Below are 27,938 nucleotides of genomic sequence, written 5' to 3' on the forward strand. Positions count from 1 at the left end.
TACCAATAAATACAAAATAATGCAAGAATAAACTGTTTCCCATACTCACGAATGTAAACCTACTTTTCCCCACTCCTGTACATCTATGCTGTTTAGACAGTTAATCTAAAGGTGAATCCAAATGATTCCCTAAGTTTCCTTGCCAGATAATTTTATGATTCTACAATTAGAAGTTTATGGTAAATTGTGAATTTATTACATATTTTAAGTTTTCACCACGTAACTGTAGTCTTTAGGCTCCATAGTGAAGAAACCAAAATACAAAGAACAAATGTACCAGTATTTAAAAAAGAATGAAGGCTTCTTGCTATGAGATTAGGTGAACAGGTTTAAAACTGCAACCTCTTGCCCTGGTGGGGTAGCTCAGTTGGTTAGAGTGTGTCCTGATATGCCAAGGTTACAGGTTTGATCTCTGGTCACGGCACATACAAGAATCAACCAATGAATGCATAAGTAAGTGGAACAACAAATCGATGTTTCTCTCTCTCTAAAATTAATAAATAAAAAATTAAAAAATAAAATTGCAAGCTCTTTACCTATCCCCCTTCCTTGTTTTAAAATGTTCATTAACTGTGATATACTATTCATTTTAATAATATAAAAAAAATTGCCGCCTCTCCCTTTCCCCTTACCCCAACACACACTAGGATACAGGAATTTCTAGAATGGGAAGAGGGAATTTTGTGTTTTGCTCAGCAACATTTTCCCGTGCATAAAACAGTGCAGGGACATAGGAGGAGCTCAGTATTTGTTTTATGAATGAAAGAATACACGCAATAAACAGAAACGACGGCTTGGAGCGCCACTTTCACCAGAATTCTAGGAGGCAATCGGGAGGAACCAGTAAGTTGATTCCTGTGACTTGGCCGATCAAAGGAATTGCGGGTGTATTTTTATACTCTTTGGGATGTATTGATGTGTGAGGACTTTCCAAACAGTGCGCAGGGCTGTGAGGGCTGTGCAGGCTGAAAACCGAAGTAACAATAATTTGCACCAAAACCCGCAAAATGTTCTCAAATTTATTGTAATCAGAAACACATTTTTGTAAGTGCAAGGATCTTCCATTCTCTTGTACACCTGTATTATCTCTTTACTGGAGATTAATGGTGAGGATGGCATCAAGACTAGTGGCTCCTAAGGATCTATTTTCGCAAACAGACAATTCAGTATCCAGTTCTCTCCCTAGATCAAATCCCGCGCTCCTTACCTTGCCAGTCTGCCTCCATCCCGCCCCTTCAATATCTATGGTAGGCGGGGCAGGGCAGAGACGTTCTTGGCTTCCCCTAAATTGGTTAATCTCACCCTGAGTTTTGGTATCCCATATTTGAGCAAACACCGAGAAAACAAAACCACAAACCAGATCGCCGACCAAATGACAGCGGAGTAGCACACGCGGGCAGTGCAGCAAGCAAAACACGAAGAAAGGCGGTAGTCTGGCAGCCACGTGAGGGAGTCTAGCAGCCCGGAGAGGGAGAACTTCAACTCCCAGCTTGCAACTGGGCGGTTACCGTCCGAAAACTACAACTCCCAGAGTGCCGTGGGAGAGGCCGCCCACCGCTCCTCCCGCCCCTCCCCCGCCCCTCCCTGCCGGATCGGCGTGCGCCTGCGCATGGGAAGCCAGAGGAGTCTTACCCTAATGTAAGATGGTTGCCCGTCTGGCTGTGGAACCCACCGAAAGCTGAGGGTGTCTCTCTCAGCCGTAAAGGTCGGACTCGCTGAAGCAATCAGGCCCGGTTCTGAAGAGTTTTTTCCTCGACACTCGTCCAGGGGTCTCTTGTGAGGACGCGGCAGCTCGTGGAGTCGGCTAAGGGAAAAGCGAGGCAAGGCAGGCGGGTGAGTCTATGCGGGGCTGGGCTTAGGGGAAACCCGGCACTGACCGGCTACGAGAGAGCGGAGGCTTCGCTGGAACTGTGCAGGCCGCACCCCCTCGCTCCCCACCCTCGCCTCATCTTCACCCTCCTCTTTCTTGGTCTTCCTCCTCCTCCTCCTCCTCTTCCTCCCTCTCCGCTCTACGCCACAGCAGTTACCACCAGGAAAAGGGAGCGGGCAGAAGGCGCCGTGGCGGCGAGCAGCGACTCCTTGGAAAATTTCTCCTATTGGGGAGTCGGGGCGGCTTTTCGTCTTCTGCTCTCCCCTCTACATGTTTGTTGGGGCAGGAACCTTAGAGCTCAGGACTCCTGGCTCCCCAGCCCGCTTTCCCCTCTCTGACGTCCTTTCGCAGCGGCCCCCCGTCTCCCAAGACCAAAGCCATCACTTCCACCCTGACCCGTGTTGCCGCTGCCGCTCGCGAATCCCACTGCTCCCTGCCCACTCGTCCTGCGGCGTGTTTGTGCTCCGCTGCCGCTCTGGAGTTAGCCTTTGCCCCCTTCTTGCGCTTGCAATCAGCCCCCGGCCTGTCTGCCCCAGGAGGGCTTCCTCCGAGGGGTAGTGTCATCGCTTTAACCGCATCTGTCATTTTAAAGCTGCCCCTTCGCTATGCTGCTGCTCGTGCTAACCCACCTGTTTCACAGCCTCCTTGGGAAGTGCCTCTTCCCTCCCTCTCTCCTGTACAGATTCTTTCCACATTTACTTCCAGAAAAACGGGGTGCCCCGTGTTGGCCCCTGGCACGTCAAGGAAGTTGGAAGTGAAGGAAGTGAGGAAGGGTACTAGGGCACGTTCTGAGTGAAGAGCGTCTACTGAGGCTACGCAGGAGAGGGACGTTTTCGTTTTGTGTTCAGTGATTTGTGGATTATTCGCTCTGTTGGGAGGGTGTTTTTTTGTTGTTGTTTTTTTTTCCCCTTTTCATTTTGGACCGGTTTGTCCATGCTACTAAGCGTTCTTCTGAATTGCCTCTCCCCAGGACACTTAATGCTGGCTCTGATTATACTAACAAATGTTAGCCTTGACATTTCAAAATAAGAGAAATCTGGCACACAACCAAATGCATCTGTGAACTCCTCAAGCAAGTATAAGTGACATTTTGATTATATGCAGGTTTGTGGGTTACAGATCCCTTCCATATTGATTATTGACTAAAGGAATGATATTGATGTTCAGCTTAATTGATGGCATGTTTAATTTATGGTTTGAATGGAAAGTTCCTCTCCAGCTAATATCAGACTTAGTGTTTTTGGATTTTGGAAGTTCTCTCTTTGACATTCTTAGAATAGTAAGTATCTGGATACATTGTTTTCTTTTGAAAACCCACTAGATATTGTATTCAAAAGGAAAGTAGATTGTTTCCCCTCCCCCCAAATTAAATTCATTTTTCCATAGAAGAGATGAAGGACTGGGGGAAAGAAATGACAAAGTGCACATACATGCATTTGGTGGCAAGAGCTAAATTGAAATACATTGACTAATGTAACATGGGAAGAAGGAGCCTTTGCTTTAATCAGACCACTGTGAAAAAAAAAAAAAAAGAATTACCAGGAAAGCGAACAGGATTACAAAAATCCGATACATACATGTCACATTGAAATAAGACATTGTGTTCTTAAGATATATGTAAAAATGTTAAAAAGTTCATAATAGTGATCTCATGCAGCAATATATCTCTTATTTGCTAAAGTAATACTTCAAGTATAAATAGAGATACATAGTTTTAAATCACTTTTGCACATTACTGTATTGTGATTTTTACAAATTTTATCTGTAATACTTGAGTAATCTTACTTTTGGCATTATGATCACTTGATTGTGATAAATGGTCTGTTTTATCAACTGTAAACCGAGGTAGAAAAGCTGTTTATAAAACTTCTTTTTTTCTTTTTAGCTACTTAAGCCCCACTCTGGGGAAACTAAATAGATCCCTACTCTGGGGAATTGGAAGCAATTTATATAGCAAACCTTGTTCTAAAATGAGGTTTTTAAAAAACATTACTTACATTTAATTTATTAGTAGGTTTTTTTTAAAAAAATATTCCTTACATTTAGTTTATCAGTCGGAATGTGTTTAATACAATTGATCTTCACTCTTAAGTAGAAAATGTATTTCATTTTTCTTTGTAATATGCTGGTGGAGAAGCTTCCCACTTTGAACAAACCTAGCACACAGGCTTAGAAACTCTTGGCAGTCATATTTGGCTGAATTATAAGCAATGTGTTCTAGGAGAGGACTGTTTATCTGGCAGAAGAGGGTTAATGATTTTAATACATCTTTTCTTTTGTAAAGACACTGCCTCAGTAAATATAATTTCAAGTAATTTTCTCCACTGCACACTTCTTTTTTTCTGCAATCATCAAATTCTTAGTTTTAGCACTCTAAAGTCAAAATGAATTTACTTTGGGATCTTTATCACATCTAAAGAATTCTAAAGTTGTTTGACATTTTGATAGGAAATAGGGAGCTGAGATTTCAAAATATTTTTGTATAGTTTAAATTTTTAGATGTAACATTATGAACATTGCAGCTTCATAATTTTGATGGTTGGGATACTTTCTGCCAGGTTCAAAGTTGTTGAATTCTTCAGATGAATATATTATTTCTATAGGAAGGTTTTTGAGCATGAATTACTTAAAGTTGACTTATTATAACATTTGTTTTCATAAAGTTGAAGAGAAATCTTTCATTTTATTAGGATGAGCTATAATCAAATGGCAAAATGCAGGAAAATTGTTTTGTAATGCCTTCAACTTCAGCGTAAATGGGAGCACTACTAATAACTTGCAACTCATTACTGTGTAAAAGAAAGAGGGTACTGCTTAATGATAAACTCCTTGTAATCAGGGAATTTTATTTTTAAAATTATTTTACATGTCTTAAGAGAATGGAAAAATATCTTCTCAGTTTAAGTACTGTATTTTACAAGTCTTTCCTTTCCTTCTCTCCTGCTGTTTTTAAGGTGAAGCTATATACACTATTTTAATGTGTTTTGGGCGTTGGGGATAACTGCAAATAATACTCAGGAGAATCTATTTTAAGTCATTATGATTATTTTTATAGATCAGGAGAAATAGAAAGTTTTAATATGTGAAAACTTCAACCTCTGTAAAAAAATAGCTTTGTGTTATTAAATATGGTACTGTCTTGACTTTTTGTGAAAGAAGTTATATTCACCTCAGTTGGTTCCAAAGAAAAACAGTAGGGAAATAGGTTATAGAGATTTTTAGTGTTCTAGAAATAGTGTAACTAGAATGTACTACATACTTTTCTCAAAGGATTTCTTAATCTAAGTGGAATTTATAAATGGTTTTCATCCCATTGGAATAGTATGTATTGGATAAAACTTATTAACACATTCTGAGATTTAAATTTTTTTCAACTACACTTTGCATTCAACATTATTTTGTATTAGTCTTAGGTGTACAGCATAGCAATTATATATCAAATACTTTACAAAGTGTCCCCCCCAACGTATTCTGAGATTTAAAAAATTTTATGTTACCACAGAATAATAGGAACAATTTGCAAATGTCCATTCCTATATAAAATGTGGTAATATCCCTGATATTTTAAAGATAGTAATGTATATGTATATATATATATCTGTATATGTATGTATATATATATATATATATATGTTTCAAAAGTTGAGAGTACAAAAATTATAAAGATGGCATAATTTACTGAATAAGTGATGCAAGAAAAGAAGATAAGTGGGACTTTTCTCTTTCTTTAAGTGGGACTTTTAAGTCACATATTTAGTGGTTTAATGAAAGAACTTTCTCCAGAATTGTTTTTAATCTTATTATTATGTGGTTTCTATTAGAAAAGATTGTGTGGTGTCAACTTTTTCAAGTGTAGTAATAGTATAATTCAGTGGGTTTTGTCACATTTCTTTTTCGTAGTATGATTCTTTTATTTTTTATCAGAAAGTAGTTTATAGAAGAGAAAATTTCAGTAGTAGGCACTTTAGGTTAACTTTCCCATATCAGAGTTTTTCTTTTACCAGGAGAGAGAAATTACATGCTATTAAAAAGAAGATTATTTTTACTTGCTAGGAAAACTTAACTTTAAAGATATTACAAGTCCCCTGGCCTGTGTGGCTCAGTTGGTTGGGCATCATCCCATGCACTAAGGGATTGCAGGTTTCATTCCACATCAGTGCACATGCTGGGGTTGGGAACTTGATCCCTGGTGTGTGTGTGTGTGTGTGTGTGTGTGTGTGTGTGTGTGTGTGTGCAGGAGGTAACTGATCAGTGTTTCGCTCTCACATCAATATTTCTCTCTCCCTTTCCCTTCCTTTCTCTCTAAAAATCAATAAAAATATTAAAAAAATAAAGATAGTACAAGTAACAAGGCAATTTGAGTATGAATTTTTTATTTGTGAGGAGGATTTCATTCTTACTAATCTCTTTTTATACAAGAGAGTTGCCTGTTTTAAACTTTAATTGCATTGGGTAATGGGTGGATGATATATCACTCTTAGGATGAACCTTGCTATTTGTATATGTGTGTATGTCAGATATTTGTGCAAAATATATGTCATATTTAGTCATATTTATGGTAACTAAATTTGTCAATATATGTCATATTTATGGTAACTAAAATCTCACCTCTTGAGTATTTAGAGATGAGGAAATCAGAATAATCAGATTAGTTTGTATATCTGCCTAAAACCAGTTTGGGGGGAAAAGTCAAGGCAAAATAATGGTATAATGAGAATAAAATGCTATCATTTTAAGATACTAGGTGTTACTGCTTTGTAGTCCTGCTTTTGGAAGAATTTAGTGAATAATGTTGTAGGAAAAGTTGTAGTGATTGAATTTTGAAAACTAGCTATAGACTGAAATATAAAAGGGGTTGCATTCTTTAGCAGCAACAAATACACTGTTATTAAGCCAAATATGTGAAATGTCTTTTTTTAAAAAAAATAATTTATTTTTATTGATTTCAGAGAGAAAGGGAGAGGGAGAGAGAAATGGAAACATCAATGATGAGAGAATCATTGATCCATTGCCTCCTGCACACCCCACACTAGGGATCAAGCCTGCAACCCAGACATGTGCCCTGACTGGGAATTGAACCATCACCTCCTGGTTCATAGGTTGACACTCAACTACTGACCCACACTGGCTAGGCATCTGAAATTTCTTAAACATGTTTTGCAGTCCTTGGACCAAAGAAGAAGTCTAATTTTTCTGCTTGTTTAAGAAACTAATTCATTCCTTATTAAGAGCAATAGGTGTCTTCATGAAACAACATTGGCTGATTTGTAGCAACTCCACCCCCCCCCCCCTCGATTTTCTGCCTTTCATATTTTGTTTACGGCTTTTTTCAGTGTTTTTGATTTTCAGCAGTTGTTAGGGTGGACCCTCTTGTGAACACTGTAATTGAATAAAAAATTGAAATATAAATAGTATTGCTTTTGGTGGTAAGGTCACTTTTTTCTTTTGATTGAGATTCCCTGCCATTTTGATTAGATTATTCCTCTAACTATTTTTGTTTAATTCTTAAGTAAGAATTAGGATCATAAAAGTTCCCTACCAAATTATATCTATTCAGAAATTTTTTTCTTACCGTACTCTAAATGTGGACCGAGGTTATTTGTTGGGTAAATAAAATGTTACAATGTGTTTTGGTTTTGTCATTTAAAATGAAGTAAAGAGACTATTGGTACTTTTAAAAAATAATATATTTTATTGATTTTTACTGAGAGGAAGAGAGAGGGATAGAGAGTTAGAAACATTGATGAGAGAGAAACATCGATCAGCTGCCTCCTGCCCACCCCCTACTGGGGTTGTGCCCGCAACCAAGGTACATGCCCTTGACTGGAATCGAACCTGGGACCCTTCAGTCTGCAGGCCTATGCTCTATCCACTGAGCCAAACCAGTTAGGGTGGTACTTTTTTTTTTTAATATATATTTTTATTGATTTCAGAAAGGAAGGGAGAGGGAGAGAGAGATCGAAACATCAGTGATGAAAGAGAATTATTGATCGGCTGCCTCCTGCACACCCCCCATTGGGGATCAAGCCCGCAACCCAGGCATGTGCCCTTGACTGGAATCAAACCCGGGACTCTCCAGTCCATAGGCTGATGCTCTATCCACTGAGCCAAACCAGCTAGGGCGAGACTATTGCTACTTTTAAAAAATAAAATTATTAATGTGAAAAATTTTAAACAGGTATAAAAGTAAACCTCCACATAGCTGTAACTTCAAAGATGATCAATTTATTTAATTTTAAAATATATTTTTATTGATTTCAGAGAGGAAGGGAGAGGGAGAGAGAGATAGAAACATCATCAATGATGTGAACCATCTACCGGCTGCTTCCTGCATGCCCCACACTGGGCATCTAGCCTGCAACCCAGGCATGTGCCCTGACCGGAAATTGAACTCTGATCTACTGGTTCATAAGTTGATGCTCAACCACTGACCCACACGGCTGGGCCAAAGATGATCAATTTATAGCCCATGTGAGTTTATCTGTATCCCCACTTTCTTACTCCTTTGTCCCTCTCACTTTGACCTAGATTGTTTTGAAGCAAATCCTAGTCGTCACATTATTTCATTTGTGCTAGAACTCTTTTGACATAAAATACCTTGATTTTTAAAAATCAGGATTGTTCAGTTAGCTTGTCAAATAATCATTGAGTACTTATTATAGACACAGTTTTTGGGAAATGATCTTACCTCTCCTAAGAGTTTTTATCTTGTTGGGTATACTTCCATAATATAAATAACATTATCTAAAGCATTATACAAATAATGTGTGGTACATATAGTCTGAATCATGTTAGTGTAGGGGTTTCTTCAGACTAAAGTTCTAGATGTGGAGCTCCCTGGAGAAAGTTGGACTTGAACAAAGAATATGTACTATTTTGCCCTAGCCGGTTTTGCTCAGTGGATAGAACCTGGGCCTGCAGACTGAAGGGTCCCGGATTTGATTCCGGTCAAGGGCACATGCCCGGGTTTCATGCCAATGCCCAGTAAGGGGTGTGCAGGAGGCAGCCAATCAATGATTCTCATCATTTATGTTTCTATCTCTCTCTCCCTCTCCCTGTCTGAAATGAATAAAAAAATATATATTTTTAAAAAAGAGTATGTACTATTTGCATTGGCAAAACATCTCCAGAAGGAGAATATTCCATTTATTCCATGTGTGGGATGGAACCATGAGTAACCCCTAAATGGTGGGACCTGCTTGATGTGACAGGGATGTAAGGAGTTTGTTCTCAATGGAATAAGGTGTTAATTGCTGAAAATGGTGTTGGAGAAGGTAGTATAGTAGGGTAGAGCTAGATTATGAAAGGTTAATTCACTGTCAAATTGAATTTGATATGTTAAGCAGTAAGGAGCCATTAGAGTTGGTAGGGGGCAGAAGATGACAATAAAAGTGCTTTTAGAAAGATTGCTTTTCAGTAGAGTGCAGCAAATTTTGGGGTTGAACAGTTGAGTGTGAAAAATTAACATCTAGCTACCTAGGTAAGGGGTCATTTGAGGGATGTTAGTGTGGAAATTCTACAGGATTTGGCAGCTAATTGATTCTATCTCCTTTTCAGTCACTTATATCCAGAAATGACACCAAGATTTTGGAAAATAGAAAACTGAGGAAATGTAGTCTATTTGTCTTTGATAGTAAACTGCAATTTGTATCTAAGCCCAGCTTTTGGAAAGGAAATGATGCATGACTACTTAAATAATTTCAAAAAATTTCATTAGATAAAAGCTACTAGTGTTTTCAAATAGTTTTAGATATTTATTCACTGAGTATAAGAGTTGGGAAGATAAAGAAAATTTTATTATATAATAGTAAGATATGGAACTCATTTGTAGAAGAGTTAATTTGTCCTTCATCTGCTTCCTATGAGTGTATGAGTTCAAAAGGGTATTAGGAAACTTATAACCAGTATATATTATTGGGTATCATTAAAGTTTAATAACGACCTGGTTAGAACAGAAGAAATTCTGATGAAATAGGGCACTAAATATTGTCAGCTCCAAGCTCCCTTAAGGGTGGATAAGGTTAGGTCAGCAGGCCAATGAAGAATGCAGAGACATTATTAAATGAAAGTTTATTCTTTAATTTATTTTGATATATTTTGCTTTGCAAAAGGTATTATTAAAAACAGATCTAGTTCAACAGCAGCCATATTTGTTTTATTTGGAATTTTTAAAAGAACCGAGACCTTTGAAGTTATTCTTTTCTTTGTTTTGGTTTGTTGACTCTTCGTTAAGCCAACTTTCTTCATCTATTGTGTATTTCTGGATAGCATGCTTGCTTTGTTTTATGAAGGGAAATTTCACATTTTATCTTAAAGCAGGTGGGAAAGGTAGATTACTTGCTTCTTACTTTGTAAGTAGTAAACGAATAGTACTATTTATTATAATTTAGTCTCTTGCTGCTGCTTTCATATGATATGTTCTCTCTCCATGAGCCTGTGAGATCTCAAGGATTCTTACAGTTGAGTCTGAAAACATCTCAAGCTTAGGTACTTACAGCTTCAAAATTAAATTTATCTTAATTTACCAATCATTTTCATTTTTGTTATTATAAAAGGTATGATCTACCATAATGTCATGCACTTTTTAGGTACTTGGGAAATATTAATAAGGAAAATATCGATGATGCAATATAGTACATTATTGGGAAAAATCTGTTTTTCATTGTCATCCATTCTAAGACCACCTTAATTCTGGAAATGTGACAGCTTTTGACATTTTTTACTTCTTTAGTTAGCTGTTCATGTGTGCTAATATGGTCACTAGAATAGAAAGCTATTGTCCTCTCCTTGGGAGTTTAACAGGAGCTTTAATGTGTTAATTTTGGATTTAAGATTGAATTGAGTTCCACTGTGTGCGGGACAATCTTGAGAAGGATTATGCATCTTTCTCATTGCATGTGGGAGGGAAGTAAATATCAAATACATAGTATAGTATTTGAGAATATCTTCAGTGGTAGCTGCCAATCCATTCTTTTCTCCCAAGAAATTTAAATTAATCTCTTGGAGTGTGGAACCGCTTGTTGTTAAGTGTCATGGTGGGTTTGTGGTGGGGACAGGACCTTTTGTCATATTGGCTCCCTGCTCCAAGAATCTCTTTGAGATTTAATAACTTGAATTGATCTCAAATTATTAACATTTTGCATAATTTTCATTCATATAATTCTTGGGAGGGAGCTAATTTTGTGCCAGTGGCTTAGTTCGTCTTGGGTAGCCAGGAGGTAGGTGCATTGTAAACTCAGGAAAAGAGAGGAGAGGGAAAAATATTAAGTGGGAAGACTTCAAAGTCTAATAATGGCTACTGTGTATTTTTGCCTGAGAGGCATTCTTTGCTGCCTTTGGCTACATACATTAGGTTTTCTAAGTTAGGTTGTCAGTATGAATTGAGAAAGCTATAAATTTTAGCCTTTTCTAAATCAAGCTATTATTCATATAGGCTTATGCAATTTAATCTCTCCAGTTTAAAACCTGATAATTTTTGTGTCTTTTCTCTGCCAGAAGGCAAGGAGAAAAAGGTAAGAGAAGAAAATGATAGGTATGATACTCCTCATTTGCTCATATGTTAGGATTATATTATTATAAGATATTTTTTATGGAAGAACCTCTGCCTCTTATTTTTAATTTTATGTAATCAGTTATAAAATAGCTTCATGAATTTACTAGATGAATCCTCAGAAACCTTTTAAAAGGTCCTTTAACTATAGAGTTTGTGATAGGTTGAAGAGTATGTAAGTTAGATGCTTAATGGAACTTTTTTGGAATTTCTTGGTTTTACTAAAATTTTTTGTCATATTGGACCTTGTTCTAGATGTGAATTTTGCTTCCAAAAATTAAAGTTAGTCTTCCTTTAAGGTAGTTATCTTCCCTGAATTGTATTCATATCTGTTTTGATCATGGTGAAAACAAGTATGACAGTAAAATACTTTAATACAGGCATTCTAATAAAAGAACATTTGTTTGTCATGTGTCACCATATATTCTTTAGTCATGCCTAGCAAATATTTTCAACAGCTTTGTAGAACTCTGAGTAATATATTATGTGTTTGTGTTTATAGATTGTACTTTTTATTATATAGTACTAAATTGTAAAATTTTAAAAATTTGGTATGATATTAAAGGAAATATTACTCTTCAATATTTGGAGTAAAGGACTAATTTAAATGATTTTTCATAATTGAACATAGTTTTTCCTGCAAGCCCTTTGAACTTTCCCTGTTTTGCTTTTTAAATATGATTTTTAGAGAGGGTTAGAGAGAGAAACACAAACGAGAGAGAAACATCATTTGTCAGCTGCCTCCTGCGCACCCACTGCTGGGGATCGAGCCTGCAACCCTAGCATGGCCCTGACTTGGAATCTAACCATGACCTCTTGGTTCCTGAGCCACACTGTAGGGCTCTCCTTCCTTTTTTTTTTTTTTTTTTTTTTATTGTTCTTACTAGGAGTATGCAATATAGTATGGAGCCAAACTGCCTGAGTGTGAATCTTGGCTCTACCACTTAATACTTGTCAGACTTAGAGCAAGTTACTTGACTCTTTTTGAGCCTCAGCTTCCCCAGTTGTAAGATAGAGATAATAGGATTGTTGTGTGGAGTAAATGAATTAATTAATGTTCGAAAAGTGCTTTGAATAGTGTTTGGCAAGCCCCGTATAAGTGTTTGCTGTTTAATACATTTGAAAGAATTCAAATACATCCATTTTTGAACACTTAGCTTTTTATTCAATACTAGAGACCCAGGGCACAAAATTCGTGCACTGGTAGGGTCCCTAGTGGCTGGGTACTCCCTCCAATGCCCCGCTGCCTATCGCTGCCACCAGCTGGGGCCTCCCTCCCTTCCCTTGGCCGCCCCCACCCCCTGGTCGAACTCCCGGTCAAAGGGACAATTTGCATACTATGCTTTAGGATACTTCTTAATGTCTAAGGTACTGGACAAATGTTTTCAGAAGTTATTTGATCAGTTGGAACACAAAGTGTTTGAGGGAGTAATCAAAAGGACTAGACTTTCTGGAATTTTTTTGAATCAGTGAGTAATGGAAAATGAACCTGGATAGGTATGATGGAAAATGGTGATGGAATGTTTTGAACAAAGGTATTTAGATTTGGTTGATAAGAGGGGAATCATTGCAAGGTTATATTTTTTTGAAGTCAGGAGAGTGATGTGTTTAAAACAGTATTTAAGGGGAGATAGTTTTGAGTGTCCTTGGTAGCATAGGTTTTTTTGGTGTTTTTTTTGGTCTATTTTGTTCGCTGATTTATCCTGAATGACCCATACAATTTGCCTGGTAGAGAGAAGGTGCTATATAATTTTTATTGGACAAATGAACCTTAAGGGAAACTGAGCTAACTAACAGAGATAGAGACACAAAGGATCCTAATTAAACTTTTGGGATCTCTACCTTTAAAGGGGCAGAAGTGAAAAAGGTATTAAAGGAACAATTGGAGAGGTGGGTAGAAGATGGGCAAGTATAAGTCTTGGAAAACAAAGGAAGAAATTTACCAGGGAGAGAAATCACAGATAGGGATAGGAAGATCCAGCATGGTGTTGCTTCTATTTCAAGAAGAAAAGGAATTGACATAATCTAACACTGCATTCAAGGAGAATGGAATTGATAAAGCCGTTTAGCTTGAGGTGTGATAATCACTAACTACATTAGAGTAATTTTAATAGAGTAGGACTATAATCAAATTTGGGGGGAGGTTAAGGAAGGTAGTAGGTGTAGATGCTATATAAAGACTAGTCTAGAAAATGACTGGAAAAATGGCAAGAAGACATTATAATAACAGCTTTCATAGTTATTGAATGTGTACTTGGAGAAATTCTACATATTAGAGATGAGAAAACTTGAGGCATTTTGTGCTGAATGTTAAGTTTTCTAGTAGACAAGACATTATACTTACATACTTTGCAGGGCTCTGCCACTTGCTAACTTTCTAATCTTGGGGAAAGCTTCTTAATCTTTTTGCATCTGTTTTCTGCATGGAGGCAATGGTAGCATCTATTTTAAAAACATTTAGAACAATGCTTGGTACATGGTAAATGTATGATAAATATTAGCTATTATCATCCACTGCTGAAGGAGAGTAGAGAGTAGGATTAGAGGCTTGAAGAGAAGAAATAGGGGGAAAAAGGATTTAGTAAAATTATTGCTACTCAGTCGATGTGGCTCAGTTTGTTAAGCATTGCCCCCTTAACCAGGTCACAGTTTGATTCTCAGTCAGGGCACATGCTTGGGTTGCTGGCTCAATCCCCAGAGGGGGGCGTGCAGGAGGCAGCCAATTTATGTTTCTCTTATTGATGTTTCTGTCTCTCTTTCCCTTCCTCTCTGAAATCAGTAAAAACATTTAAAGAAATTATTGCCAAGTAGTGGCAAGAACTAAATGAAAAGGCCGTTGAATCTTTGCTCTGGCTGTTCCCTCTGCCTAGAGAGCACTTTTCCAAATATCTATCTCAACTTTTTCAGACCTTTGTTCAGGTTATCTCATCACTAGGCCTACCCTGACTATTTAAATACAGGCCCCTCACCTCATTATTTGTATTGTTTTATTTTTGTGTAATACTTCTCTTCAAGCATATAAACCACTTATTCGTTATATATACTGTTTGTTGTTAATCTCCATCTACTAGGATAGGGACTTTTGTTTGTTTCCTGATGTATCCTAGGTTCTGTGAATAGTACTTGGTGCATAATAGGTGCTCAGTATGTGGTTTTTGAATGAATATATAATTTTACCATTCAAGTTGAGTGGATGGAGAAATGAATTCAAGGGCCGGTGGTGGTACTTTTTGGAGGAGAGCCAATTTTCTGAGATTGATGGACACTACATAAAAGTTGACCTCAGAGACTTCTTTGTCAAATGAGTTTTCTGAGTCCATTTTTATTCTGGTTTTTCTGGGAATCAGTTGGGAAATCCATTTGCTGAGGAAAATAAAATGTATGATGAATCACTTTTTGTTAGAATAATTATATTTTACATTTGATGGTAAAACTTATCTTTGAATGCTCATTAGATTCAAGGCACTGTTTTAATCACTATATTATTAATTTTTAAAAATTCTACAACAGCCTTACAAGTACATTACAGTTTCCTTGCAAGTCATCATTAGTGGTGAGGGAGAAGCCCTTTGCACTGAGGCTAAGAACATGCTTCCCTGACTTGTGTTCTGTTGACAGGGAGCTCCTCAGACCTCATTCCTCCTGCCAACACTCAAAGCCTTGACACTATTATTTGCCTGAAGTCCATCAGGACTAATCTTATTATATCCTTTATCCCTTTTTATGTCAATCGCCATTAGTTTGCCAGTTGACACTTCATGTTTCCCACTTTAATCCTTACAATGTTGTGAATGATTTTTCACTCCTCTCCATGATCAGCAAAATTTTTCCATTTCCTTGTTTTTCCCCCCTGAACATTTCCTCTACTTTCTACTTTTCTGAAGACACTCTTCCCCTGCAGCCCTCTTACGTGTTTGCTGTTAAGTTTTTCATTTTTTCTTATATGTCACCATGAAGGGTCAGCAGGGGAATCCAAGAAGGAGATTGGTTTCACTGAGCCTGGAAATGGGGCTAATGTCTTCCATTCTCCTCTTCTCCCTAAAACTCGTCTGCTAACAGATCATATTATCCATAAACCCTCATGTTTGCTGACATCTACTACACCCTGGGTTACTCCTTATCTTTTCTTGACTATTTTAGCTCCTAGCTCACTGTCATTCTTACCAACTCTATGCCTCTTTTAATTCTTAGTAATTTCAACACGTAGTATCTATGGTACTTCTAATACAATAGCTTATTTAAGTTCTAAAATTCCTCTTCTCTAATGATCTTGTTCTTACGACTGCTAGGGAGAGGAAAGGCATTGTTGTGTGACGTCATTACCTGGTGCCCACAGCTACTGTTTTTGGGCAGGGCTGGGCTGTGGGCCACATTTCTGGGCTGGGCTGGGCAGTGTTGGCTGCGATATGGTGGGCTGTCGCTCCGGTGGCGGGGCCTATGTCCCAGTTGGGGGAAGCCAAGTGTTGCTTTGTTGGTGCCAGGTCCCGGGTGCCATTTCTCTGTAAATGGCCAGTGTACATCACTACAGCTCCTGCATTGAACGTCTGCCCCCTGGTGGTAAGTGTGCATCATAGCGACTGGTCAGACGGTCGGACACTTAGCATATTAACCTTTTATATATATAGACTAGAGACCCGATGCGTGAAATTTGTGCAAGTGGCTCAGTCCTCACAGCCACGGCTGCTTGCCTTGGCCCGAGGCAAACCGCTGTGGCTGCCTCAGCCCTCGCAGCCCTGGCTTCGTCCAGAAGGACATCTGGTCTAATTAGCATATTATGCTTTTATTATTATAGATATTAAACCTCTCCATGGTTTTCAATTCATGCAGCCCTTTTTCTGACTACTATCTATATTTTCAGCTCATTCTACCTACTACCCCAACTCAATAATCTTTTATTGTCATTAGGACCTCCAGTCTACAGATTCTATTCCCCTTTCACTGTCCCTTGTCCCCTTGATTACCTTTCTTTCCTCATTACCTAGTGTATATTCATTACCTAGTGGTTAGTTACTGTATTCACTCCCTTCAATATATCTTCAACTCCCTTGCTCTTTTCTTCTTCATACGTGTCAAAATTTCAATCCTACATAAGTCAGATTCTCTAAGCACTTCATGTCTGCACCAATGCAGCTGCAGGTGACTGAAGGAAAATACAGTATGACCATTCTCACTTTAAATTCGTGGTAAGAAACCTCAGGTGGCCCTTAATATTGTCGGGCAATCATAGTCCATTTCCTTAATTTATTTAGTTTTCCCACTCTTAGATGACTTAGTTTATACCCCTGCCTTTTTTTTTTTTTTTTTTTTTAAACTTTCAACTGTCCTCTTCTGGTTCACTTTCAGACCTGCTTGCTACCTCACTGAGAAAATGGAAGCAGTTTGAAGAACATTTACAGACTCCACCACCACATCTTGTGATCTGACTCACAGACCTTGCTTGCCTTAAATTACTATAGATGAACTGTCTTTGCTTCTCTCTAATCCCAGTCCCTCTGGTGATGCATTCCCACCCCTTTCATTTACTCTGGACATTGCTGTAGTAATTTTTTCCCTCTCTTGGTACATCATGGGTTCTTCCTTCTCTTCTGGATCATTCTCATCAACATGCAAACGTGCTATTATTTTTCTCATAGAAGTATCTTCTCTTGATCACTCTTCCTTGTTTTTCTCTATTTCTATTGCTGTAGAACCCCTTTAAAGCGTTGTCTGAATGCACTTGTTCTAGTTTTCTCTTGTTCTCTCTTCGCCTATTCCAATCAGGTTTTTGTTCTGACCATTGTACTAAAATTATTTTTGTTTAAGTCTCCCAACAATGACATTGTTAAATCTCTTCAGTTTTTATCTTATGTGATTAATTTACATTTGACAAAGTTGTTGTCTCCTTTGATATATTTATTTCACTTGCCTTTTAGGATAACTCATCCCCTTGCTTTTTGTCAAAACTTATTGGCTGCTCTTCAGACTTTCTTGGTAGATCCTCCTTTATGTCTACATCTACCATTGGAATATTCCAGGGCTTAGTTAACTTTGATTATCTTCTCTATCTGTCCTCACTACCTTGGTGATCTCTGCTAGTTTCATGGCTTTGCATACATTCTAAATGTGGATGACTCTTAAATTTATTTCAGCACTTCAGACCACTCTTCTGAACTTCAGATTTGTATATCTACTAGTAGTTGTCTACTCAATATCTCCACTTGAATCACTCTTAAACATCTTAAACTCAACATGTTCAAAATAGAATCTTGCTTTTCCCTTCCATTTCTGCCCTTTCATACCTGCTCCACCCATATATGTAGCCTTCTTCATCTCAGTTGTTGGCAGCTTCAAGTTGGTCAGGCCAGAAATCTTGGAGTTATTTTTGATTCTGTTGCACATCCCACATTCATTCTTTCCATCAGGAAATAGTTGGCTCTACCTTCAAAACATACCCAGAATTCAACCAGTTTTTATCATTCCATAGCCACCATCATCTCTTGCTGGGTAATTGCAACAGCCTTTTCACCGATTTCCCTGCTTTTAACTTTTTTTTTCTATAGTCTGTTAGTAACAGAATGATCCTTTGAAAACAAGTTAGATGGCAAGAGATTTTGTTCTATGCTAGGAAAATTTTATGAGTTGATAAGATTAGAGAATATTCTAGTCTAATTTTACTAAATCTGAAGGCTTGGGAGGCATCTTTAATGTAGGTTTAGATTATGCCAATTTTTATGGGTGGGGAAGAAGTTGTCAGGGATAGTTCATGGCCTTCCTCTTTTCTTCTCACTAACCCTCCACCCTACATACAGGAAGACTTGACATCTGTATCCCTGAGGAAATTGCAAATAGAGGGTATGAGTTGATTGCTATTCCAAAGAGTGGCTTTTAGTGGAAGCCTGGACTACTCTTTCTTTCAAAAAATTTTTTTGGGTAAAAATTTATTTGTGCCCAACAAAAGATATGCCTGGAAGGAAGATCTCAACATACTGAAAATAATGCTTCTGGACCACCCTTTCTTAATAGAAGTCTGTTATTTCACTGCTACCTCTAACCTCCTTTAGCAACACTTGCTTTCCTTTTAAACCCCTGCCAAATTTAGTGTCTTCCCTCTACTCATACCCTTTCTCTGTTTTCCCCTACTTCCGGATGGAAATGTTGTATTTCTTAAGACTTTTGACTCTAAATTTGTATTTTATACTCTAAACTTTCTTCAGATATCCTGAAACCCATTCTTAAGGTTTTGATGTGAGTTGCTTTTACTTTTGTTAATAAAGTTTCCAACAGAATGATACTGAACATGATAGTAAAAAGGAAATTGATACAAATAGGTGAAGAAGAAATCATATGTAGAATTATGGGAAATTTAAAGATATTTGGGGACTGTGTATTGAATATGCTTGTCATATGCTAATGATTTCTAGAGGAGTTAGTTATATGATACTACATATAAAAAAGCTTAGAGATTGGTTGTCAAAAAAGAACTTACCTTTTTACATTTTTTGAAGGCAAATGTTCTCTAATGAGTTTTTCTTTGGTTATCTTTCAAAGAGTCCTCATATACCAGGATCAGCAATTAATCGCAAATTGTGATGTTGTGTATGCATTACTATTGATTTTAGATTCTTTCAGATAATTGTACTTAATCTCTTGGTCTGAAGGTAGATATATGCCTGTTTTCTCAAGCCATTTCTTAGACCCGTGTTATCCAGTATGGTAACCACAAGCTATATGTGGATGTTGGGCATTTGAAGTGTGGCTAGTCTGAATTGTGATGTGTGCTAAGTACAAAATGCCCACTGAAGTTTGAATCCTCAGCACAAAAAAATTATAAAATACCTAATTAGTAATTAAAAAAAATAATACATGTTGAATTGATATTATAGATATACTAGAGGCCTGGTGCACAAATTCATGCATGGGTGGGGTCTTGCTGGCCCACCCCTATCGGGGCCGATTGGGCGGGCTGGCTGGGAGGAGGGGACATGGGAGGTTGGCCAGCCTGCCCCACCCCCGATTGGGGTGGTGGGGACCAATAGGAGGCAGGGCTGGCTAGGGGGAGGGGCCGTGGGTCGTTGGCAGGACAGCCCCGGCCCCCATCGGGGTGGGGGAACTGATCGGGGGTGGAGCCTGCAGGGGGGGAGGGACTGCAGGCATTTGGCAGGTTGGCCCCGCCCCTGATAGAACTCTTGGTCCAGGGGACAACTTGCATATTAGCCTTTTATTGTAAAGGATTTGGTTAAATAAAATTAATTACTTGTTGGTTTTTAAAAAGTGTTTTTATTGATTTTTTTTAGAGAGAGAGGAAGGGAGAGGGAAAGAGAGAAACATTGATGTGTGAGAGAAACAACAATTGGCTGCCTCCTGCATGCTGCCTATTGGGAATCAAGCCTGCAACCCTAGCATGTGCCCTGACTGAGAATTGAATCAGCAACCTTTTGGTGCATGCGAGGATGCTCAGCCAACTGATCCACACCGGCAAGGGCCTGTTGTTTTTTCAAATGTGGCTAGTAGAAAATTTAAATTTATATATGGGGTTTGCATTATATTTTGCTTGGACACTGCTGTTTTAAACTTATCTTTCTCTTTGCCTCTACACTTTTATAGCTGTTTTAACTCAGTTATGATCTGTGATATAGTTACTAAAAATGATTTTAGTATTACTTACTATAAAGGGATTTTTCCCCCCTGAAGTTAAATACTCTTACGTTGTTGTTCTTCTTGTTATTAACTATCTCAGACTCTGAGTTTTCTTTTTTTAACCATTTGACTTTTGCCATATCTTGATCATGGTACCACATCAGCACAAGTTATTCTCTCTACATCGCCTGAAAGAATTTGAAGGAGAATTTAAAATAAAAGTATCAGAATTGATTTAATTCTTAATATTAGAACTATTAGTAATATATTTTACAATTCTTCCATTATTAATGTATATTTTTAAAACTTAAAGGCAATTTATATATGGTAAAAAATAAAATGGATAGAAAATTTTACATATGAGAAAGGAGATTTTGTCTGTTTGAATGTAAAATCCAGTAAACAAATAAACAAGCAAAAACACCTGCATTAACTCAGTCTGCTGTCATAGGTTTTATAAACTTTTATAAACTTGGACCTTAGCCATTATTACTGCTGTTTTTCCCCTCATGTTTAATACTTTAAAGATTTAAGTTTATGGTTGTATTTTTATTACTTCTTTTGATGTGTTGGGTTCAATGAATGCTTTTTAGGGTTAACCTTGAACTATGTTTAAAACCAAGTGGCATATGCTCAGATCTAGGTAGTTTTTAAGTGAACAACTGATTGTGCGGTAGCTGTGGATTATTTAAGGGAGATGTTGACTTCTGGGCTCCAAAATATATTTCAGAATAATTCATGTTATGTTGTTACCATAAAGGCATTAACAAAAATGACTTTGTCAAGCATTTGAAAAGAGTTTATTTACTGGAGAACTATTATTTTTATTATTCTCACTCAGAGAGTCCACATACATACTTAGGTATTGAAAATTATATACAAGCACATTCACAAGAAGAGTGTACAAGAAGTGAAAAAGTTTGGGCCAACAAGCTTTAATCTTTTTTATGTGTTAATGATTGGATTTGATAAAAGGGTTTTTAAAGCAAGGACAATTAGGGGAAAAGAAGATAGCTAGGGAGAAAAGAATCATGATAATTTAAATAATAGGGATTGTGGGAACAAAGAAGAAAAGTGAGCTCACTAATTGGTATTCTTATGGATAACTTTTTATAGACTCTGATAGACGGAAACAAAATTTTGCTACTTGTCAATTTTTTAGATTTTAGCATATCCTCGTTACCTTTTTGGTTCCTCCTTAAGCTTTAAGGATTTATGTTGGCTATGTAAATAGATTTAGATTTAGATTGATCCTACAAGAATAATTTCTGAATCTATGTTGTGTATATCAATTTTTAAAAAAATTGTTGAGTAGTATTTCATGGTGTGGATATAACACAATTTGTTTAAACATTTACTTGTTGGATATTTGTACGTATTCTTTTCGGTTTGTTGGCTCTTCATAATGGAGCTGTTAGAAACTGTTTGTGTGCAGATTTTTGTGTGAACATGTTTCATTTCTCTGGGATAAATGCCCAAGAGCACAATTACTGGGTCATCTGGTAAGTGCATGTTTAGTTTTTAAAAAACTGCAAGATTATTTTCTAAAGTTGCTATATGATTTTGCATTCCCACAAGGGTTTTATGAGTTTCTCTGTATTCTAATTAGATTGGGTGTTATCCCTGTTTTTTACTGTAATCATTCAAAGGTGTGTAATGATATCTCATTGTAGTTTTATTTTGTACTTCCTAATGGCTAAAGATACAGAGCATTTTTTCATGTGCTTATTTGCCATTTATATATCCTCTTTGGTGAAATGTCTGTTTATGTCTTTGGCCCATTTTCTAATAGGATATTCTTTTGCTGTTGAGTTCTGAGGGTTCTTTATAGATACACATTCTTTGTCAAATATGTGATTTGCAAATATTGTCTCCCAGTCTCGTAGCTTTTTTCATCCTCTTTATAGGGCTATTAAGAGCAAAAGTTTTTAATTTTGATAAGACCCAATATGTCAGTTCTTCCCTTTATGTATTGTGCCTTTTGTGTCAAGTCTAAGAACTCTTAAGAACTCTAGTACAAAGTCTTGAAGATTTTTTTTTTTAAATTTATAGTTTTACATTTTACATTTAAGTTTGTGATCCATTTTGAGGTAATATTTGCATAAGAAAGAAGTTTAGGTTGAGGTTAGTTTTTTCTTTTTAAGACCAGTTGCTCAAGCACCATTTGTTCAAAATACTATCTTTTCTCCATTGAATTGCTTGTGTACTATTGTCAAAAATCAGTTGGGCATACTTGTGTGGACCTGTTTCTGGGTTTTCTGTTCAGTTCCATCCATTTGCATGTCTATCTATCACTGCCACACTTTGTTTTTTTGTTTTGTTTTAAGATTTAAAAAAAATATATATTTTTAATTTTTGATAGTATTACAGATATCGCCCATTTCCTCCCTCCTTTACCCCCCTCCTCTCAACCCCTCCCCCCTCCCCCAGGTCTTCACTACCCTATTGCCCATGTCCATGGGCTATGCACATAAGTATGTAAGTTCTTTGGTTTATCCTTGTCCCCTCAACCCCACATCGAGTTATGTCAGTCTGTTCAATGCTAAGATTTTTTAAATTGAATTTTAGAGAGAGAGGAAGGAGGGAGAGAGAGCAAAACATCAGTGTGAGAGTGAAACATGGATTGGCTGCCTTTTGCACGCCCTCTACCACATATTGAGCCAAGCATGTGTACTAACCGGGAATCCAGTGCATAGGATGATGCCCAGTCAACTGAGCCACAGTGGCCAGGGCAGTACTACGTTGTTTTGTAGTGAGCCAAAACATCAGGAAGAGTGATTCTTCCCACTTGATTCATATTTTTCAAAATTGCTTTGGGTCTTGTAGGACTTCTTCCTTCCTATACAAATTTTAGAATAAGCTTTTATCTATACCTATAAAAAATCTTTCTGGGATTTTGCTAAGAATTGCATTACACCTATAGATCGGTTTGGGGAATATCAGTATCATTACTATGTTGTGTCTTCCAATCAGTGAACAATTTTTTAGAACTTTTGTTCATCAACATTGTGTAATTTTCAGTATATAGATTCTGCACAGGTTTCGTTTTGCTTTTTGGATTTATATGTAAGTATTTCATTTTCTTTGGAGCAACTGTAAATGGCATTGTATTTGAAATTTAGGTTTTCACATGTTTATTGTTAGTATATAGAAATGTGATTGATTCTTGTGCATTAATCTTGTATCCTGTGATCTTGCAGAACTCACTTATTAGTTCTAGGGAATTTGGGGGTAGATTTCTTGGGATTTTCAAGGTAGAAAATAATGTCATCTGCAAACAGGGTCAGATTTTTTTCTTTTGTTCCGATATGTTTGCCTTTTATTTACTTACTAGAGGCCTGGTGCACAAAGTTCATGCACTGGGGCGGTCCCTCAGCTCGGCCTGCACCCTCTTGCAGTCTGGGACCCCTCGGGGGATGTCCGCCTGCCGGCTTAGGCCCAATCCCCCTGGGGATCGTGGGGGGATCAGGCCTAAGCCAGCAGTCAGATATCTCTCTCACAGTCCAGAACCCCTCACTCCTTATCGCACGCCTGCAGCAGAGGCAGGAGAGGCTCCCGCCACTGCCGCTGTGCTCACTAGCCATGAGCCCGGCTTCTGGCTGAGCAGTGTTCCCCCTGTGGGAGCCCACTGACCACCAGGGGGCAGCTCCTGTGTTGAGCATCTGCCTCCTGGTGGTCAGCGCGCACCATAGCAACCAGTCGTTCTGCCGGTCATTCTGCCGTTCAGTCGATTTGCATATTAGGGTTTTATTATATAGGATCCTACTTTATTTGCTGACTAGAGGTTCCATAACTGTGTTGAATAAGATTGATGAGAGCAGCCATCCATGCTTTGTACTTGAGCTGGGGGGACGGGGGGGGGGGGGGAGCATATAGTTTTTACTATTAAATTGTGATGATAGCTGTGGGATTTTTATAGATGTTCTTTATCAAGTTGAGGAAGTTCCTTTTTATTCCTAATTTACTGAGAATTTTTTTTTATAAATTTTTAAAATATATTTTATTGATTTTTCACAGAGAGGAAGGGAGAGGGATAGAGAGTTAGAAACATCGATGAGAGAGAAACATTGATCAGCTGCCTCCTGCACACCCCCTTCTGGGGATGTGCCCGCAACCAAGGGACATGCCCTTGATTGGAATTGAACCTGGGACCTTTCAGTCTGCAGGCCTATGCTCTATCCACTGAGCCAAACCGGTTAGGGCTTTACTGAGAATTTTTATTGTGAATTTTGTCAAATGCTTTTTCTGTCAATTGATATGATTATGTAACTTGTCTTCTTTAGTCCTTTGTTATGGTAGGTTACATTGATTGACTTTCAAATGTTGAATTGGCATTGCTTACCTAGATTAAACCCCAATAATCTTTTTATATATTTTTGGATATTATTTACTGATATTTTTGTTTAGGTTTTTGCATCTAAGTTTATGAGAAATATTGGCTTGAAGTTTTTGTTTCTGTTCTTTGGTACTGTGTTTGTCTGGGTTTGGTGCCATAGTAATATTGGCCTCATAAAATGACTTGGGAAGTATTCCCTCTTTTTAGAAGAGATAGTGTAATATTAGAATTAACACTTTAAAATTTTGATAAATTTTAGGGTAAAGCCATCTGAGTCAGAGGGTTTCTTTTTCCTGAGTTTTTAAAACTATGAATTCAATTTATTTAATGGTCATAGGACTCTTTAGATTATCTGTTTCATTTTGATTGAGTTTTGGAGAGTGTGGTTTCTGAAGACTTGGTCCATTTATTCCCAAGTTATTGAATTTATTAGTATAAAATTCTTCTTAGTATTTCCTTGTTGTCCTTTTAATGGCTGTGGAATCTGTAGTGATAATCTTCTATTTCATTTTTATATTTGTGATTTCTGTTTTTTCCCTTTTTATCTTTGTCAGTATTACTAAAGGTTTATTAATTTCATTGTTTTTTTATGAAGAACCATGTTTTTATTTACTTAATTTTTGTTTTCATTTTATTGAACTCTACCCTTTAAAATTATTTTTTCCCGGAGAGAAAGAGAGAGGCAAGTGCCAATCAATAGCTGCCACAGAGGTTATGGATCAGATGCTGCTTCCCTCTTCAGGCCTCTCCCCAGGCCTCTCTTCGGGCCTGATCCGCAGCCCCCTCAGCAGTCAGTGCTGGGTCACTGCGCCTGCTGCTGTAGCATTCTGTGCTGGGTCGCCACGGCAACCCCAGCACTCACTGCAGGACTGACTTCTGGTTGGTCCAACCTCCGGTTGTGAGGGACCCAGGGTTTTTATATATTAGGATGGGGACTACTAAACCAAAATGTGTATGGCCTGTGAGAAGGAGAATGGCGGATATTCTGTGAGGCTGTAGGGTTATCCTAATATATATAAAGAGCTAGGTGGCATCACGACTGAACGGGCAACCGGTCACCATGAAGTGCATGGAGCACCTCTAGGTCCCCCCTCTCCCCCAGCACCCAAGCCCCTTACCACGAGGGGGGCGCTGGCTGCGGGGCGGGACTGGGGACTGTTGAGTGGCGGTGGCAGGCTGCTTCACGGGGTGGCTGTGAGCTTAGCGGAGCAGTCACCCAGGCAGCAGCTTCCCGAAGCAGTCGTGGGGCGGGGGAGTTTTGCGAGCAGTTGCAGGGGGAGCCTCGAGGAGCAGTGGAGGGGCAGAGGGAGTTTCGTGGTGCATCCAGTGGTGAGCTTCACAGGGCAACAAGCTTCGCGGAGCAGTCAAGGGGCGGGAAAGCCTCGCTGAGCAGTCAAGGGGCCACGAGCATCGCATCGAGCATCGCATCGAGCATCGCATCGAGCATCGCATCGAGCATCGCATCGAGCATCGCATCGAGCATCGCATCGAGCATCGCCGGGGGTGGGGAGCTTCATGTAGCGTCGCAGGGTGGCGAGGCCATGCGACGGAGGCCAGGCTAGGCCTAGGGACCCTAACCGCGCACGATTTCGTGCGTGCTGGGCCTCTAGTGCAGTATAAATGTAGAGAGATAGGGCTCTTGAACATCAAGAAATAATTTAAATTTGAGCAGGAGGTAGTAGTTGATTTAAAGCTTCTTAATCTGAAGAGTGTCTTGAAGGTTGAAGTTAAAGCATTAGCATATCGTAGGGGCTTGTTAGAAATGCAGACTCTAATACCCTACCTCAGAATCTTCATTTTTAACAACATACTGATGATTTGTTTTTTATTTTTTTTATTTTGATTGATTTCAGAGAGGAGGGGAGAGGGAGAGAGAGATAGAAACAGCAATGATGAGAGAGAATCATTGATTGGCTGCCTCCTGCACCCCCCCCCCCCCCCCCCCCCACTGGGGATCAAACCGTAACCTGGGAATGTGCCCTTGACCAGAATCGAAAACCTGGGACCTTTCATTACGCAGGCTGATACTCTATCCACTGAACCAAACCGGCTAGGGCCATACTGATGATTTGTATGTACCATCAGGTTTGATAAGCCCTGGTGTAGAAGGGAAGGTAAACAGAACTGTGTGCAGTTGGATTTTAGAGGAGAGAGATTTCATTTAGATCCTTATATTAGTTATCCAGTAGAAATGAAGATGAAAGAGAGAGTTAATTAAAGAAATATAAGCAATAGAATTTAATGACCAGGGTTTGGAGAATGGAAGAGAGTGCTGAATTGAAGATTGTGATCAAATTTTGGCACTGGACAACTGAAAACTGGGTGGGCCATTGACAGGAAATAAAAAGCCTGGGTGGCATAAAAAGCTGTGATTTTCTTTTACTCCCAGGCCACCAGAACATTTTGTTAACAGAAAATCAGCATGATAATAACTGTTAAAAATAAATGAAAAAAACTTGTAATTCCTAAATTCTGAAATAAACAGCATTTTCATTTTTTGCATCTTATCTTGATTTCTTATTAATATGTGAACTCATTTTTATATTGTTCTTATTAGTATAAAACTGTTTTTAATAATTTAAAAATTTATTGTGTAAATTCTTTCATGCTTTTTCATAATTTAAAGGACTTTATCCCATTGTAAAGTACACACATGCTCAAATTTTTAAAGCACAGATTTAAAATAACAATGATTCCAGTATTTACATTTTATTTATTTTTATTTTTATTTTTTTGAAGTACAATTTCCATTTATTTTCCCCCCAGAGAACTTTTTTTCACTCCTTAAAGACTTAGTTCCTTACATGGGCTTTGGTGGAGGTCATGGGGCAGCACCCACAGGTCTAAATTGGGGTGGGGGTGTTCGGTCCTTCCTGGCTTCACAAGAACGATTCCTGACTACCTTGCTGTGAATGGCCCAGCTCACACAGTAATGCAGCTTCACATACAGCTTGGGAAACATATAGGCGTCGAAGACACTCGCTTGGGAGATGTCCCTAACGGCTGCGGCCTCTACTATGTTTCTAATGACAAACTTGTTAATGGCCTTGTCCTTGGGCACGCACTGGGTGCAGTTGTTGCAACGAATAGGCTGCACATAACCTCGGCCTTTTTTGGCATGACCGTTATTCCTTCTTTTCTTGGTCATCTTGGGAATGAGGACCTGAGAGAGGCCAGTATTTACATTTTAGATTTATAAGGAATAAAATGTTTGATTCTAATAGATTTTAGTGAGAATGTAGATTGGTGCAATTTTTTAAAGTACAATTTGGCAATGTTGTCAAAACTAAAAATTGCACATACCATGTTTGAACCAGCAATTTCATTTCTAGAAATTTGTTCTACAGATATACTGGCTCTAGGTCAATTAATCTATATGCTAATTAGTCAAATTTACCGATTCTTTGTATCAATATATTCAGGAAAATATTTCTCTAATGCACATGGACAAAATTTTATTATGTCATGGGAGAATTTTTCAGTTTACTCTGATATCATTAGTCTTAAAAAATTGTTTTTTTTCCAGCATTTTCTGATATCTTTACAATTTTTTCAAAAGTTATTTT

The 27,938-nt window shown here is 38.1% G+C and overlaps 2 protein-coding genes across 13 annotated transcripts in view; one reads left to right on the plus strand and one right to left on the minus strand.

Annotated features, from left to right (window-relative positions):
• The first annotated feature begins 1,635 nt into the window (after positions 1–1,635).
• The window catches only part of CNOT4 (CCR4-NOT transcription complex subunit 4), a 141,166-nt gene continuing 114,863 nt past the window's right edge, over positions 1,636–27,938 (plus strand). For 11 of the 12 annotated variants that reach the window (XR_013814266.1, XM_079785408.1, XM_079785415.1 and 8 more), the window contains exon 1: positions 1,636–1,833. The gene's annotated coding sequence lies outside the window, so the exon portion shown is untranslated. Of the gene's footprint in view, positions 2,975–27,938 lie in introns of all 12 variants that reach the window. The other variant, XM_079785411.1, reaches the window with a different exon arrangement.
• On the minus strand, positions 27,117–27,887 carry LOC307107882 (small ribosomal subunit protein eS26-like). Its single transcript, XM_079785428.1, has one exon. It carries the CDS (start codon positions 27,518–27,520, stop codon positions 27,194–27,196), a length of 327 nt encoding a protein of 108 aa, XP_079641554.1. The 5' UTR covers positions 27,521–27,887; the 3' UTR covers positions 27,117–27,193.

The sequence above is a fragment of the Cnephaeus nilssonii genome, assembly GCF_951640355.1.
Source record: "Cnephaeus nilssonii genome assembly, chromosome: 12".
Classification (NCBI taxonomy): Eukaryota; Metazoa; Chordata; class Mammalia; order Chiroptera; family Vespertilionidae; genus Cnephaeus; species Cnephaeus nilssonii.

Coding starts and splice junctions, on each gene's coding strand:
- LOC307107882 (XM_079785428.1), bottom strand. CDS start 27,520: ATGACCAAGAAAAGAAGGAATAACGGTCATGCCAAAAAAGGCCGAGGT.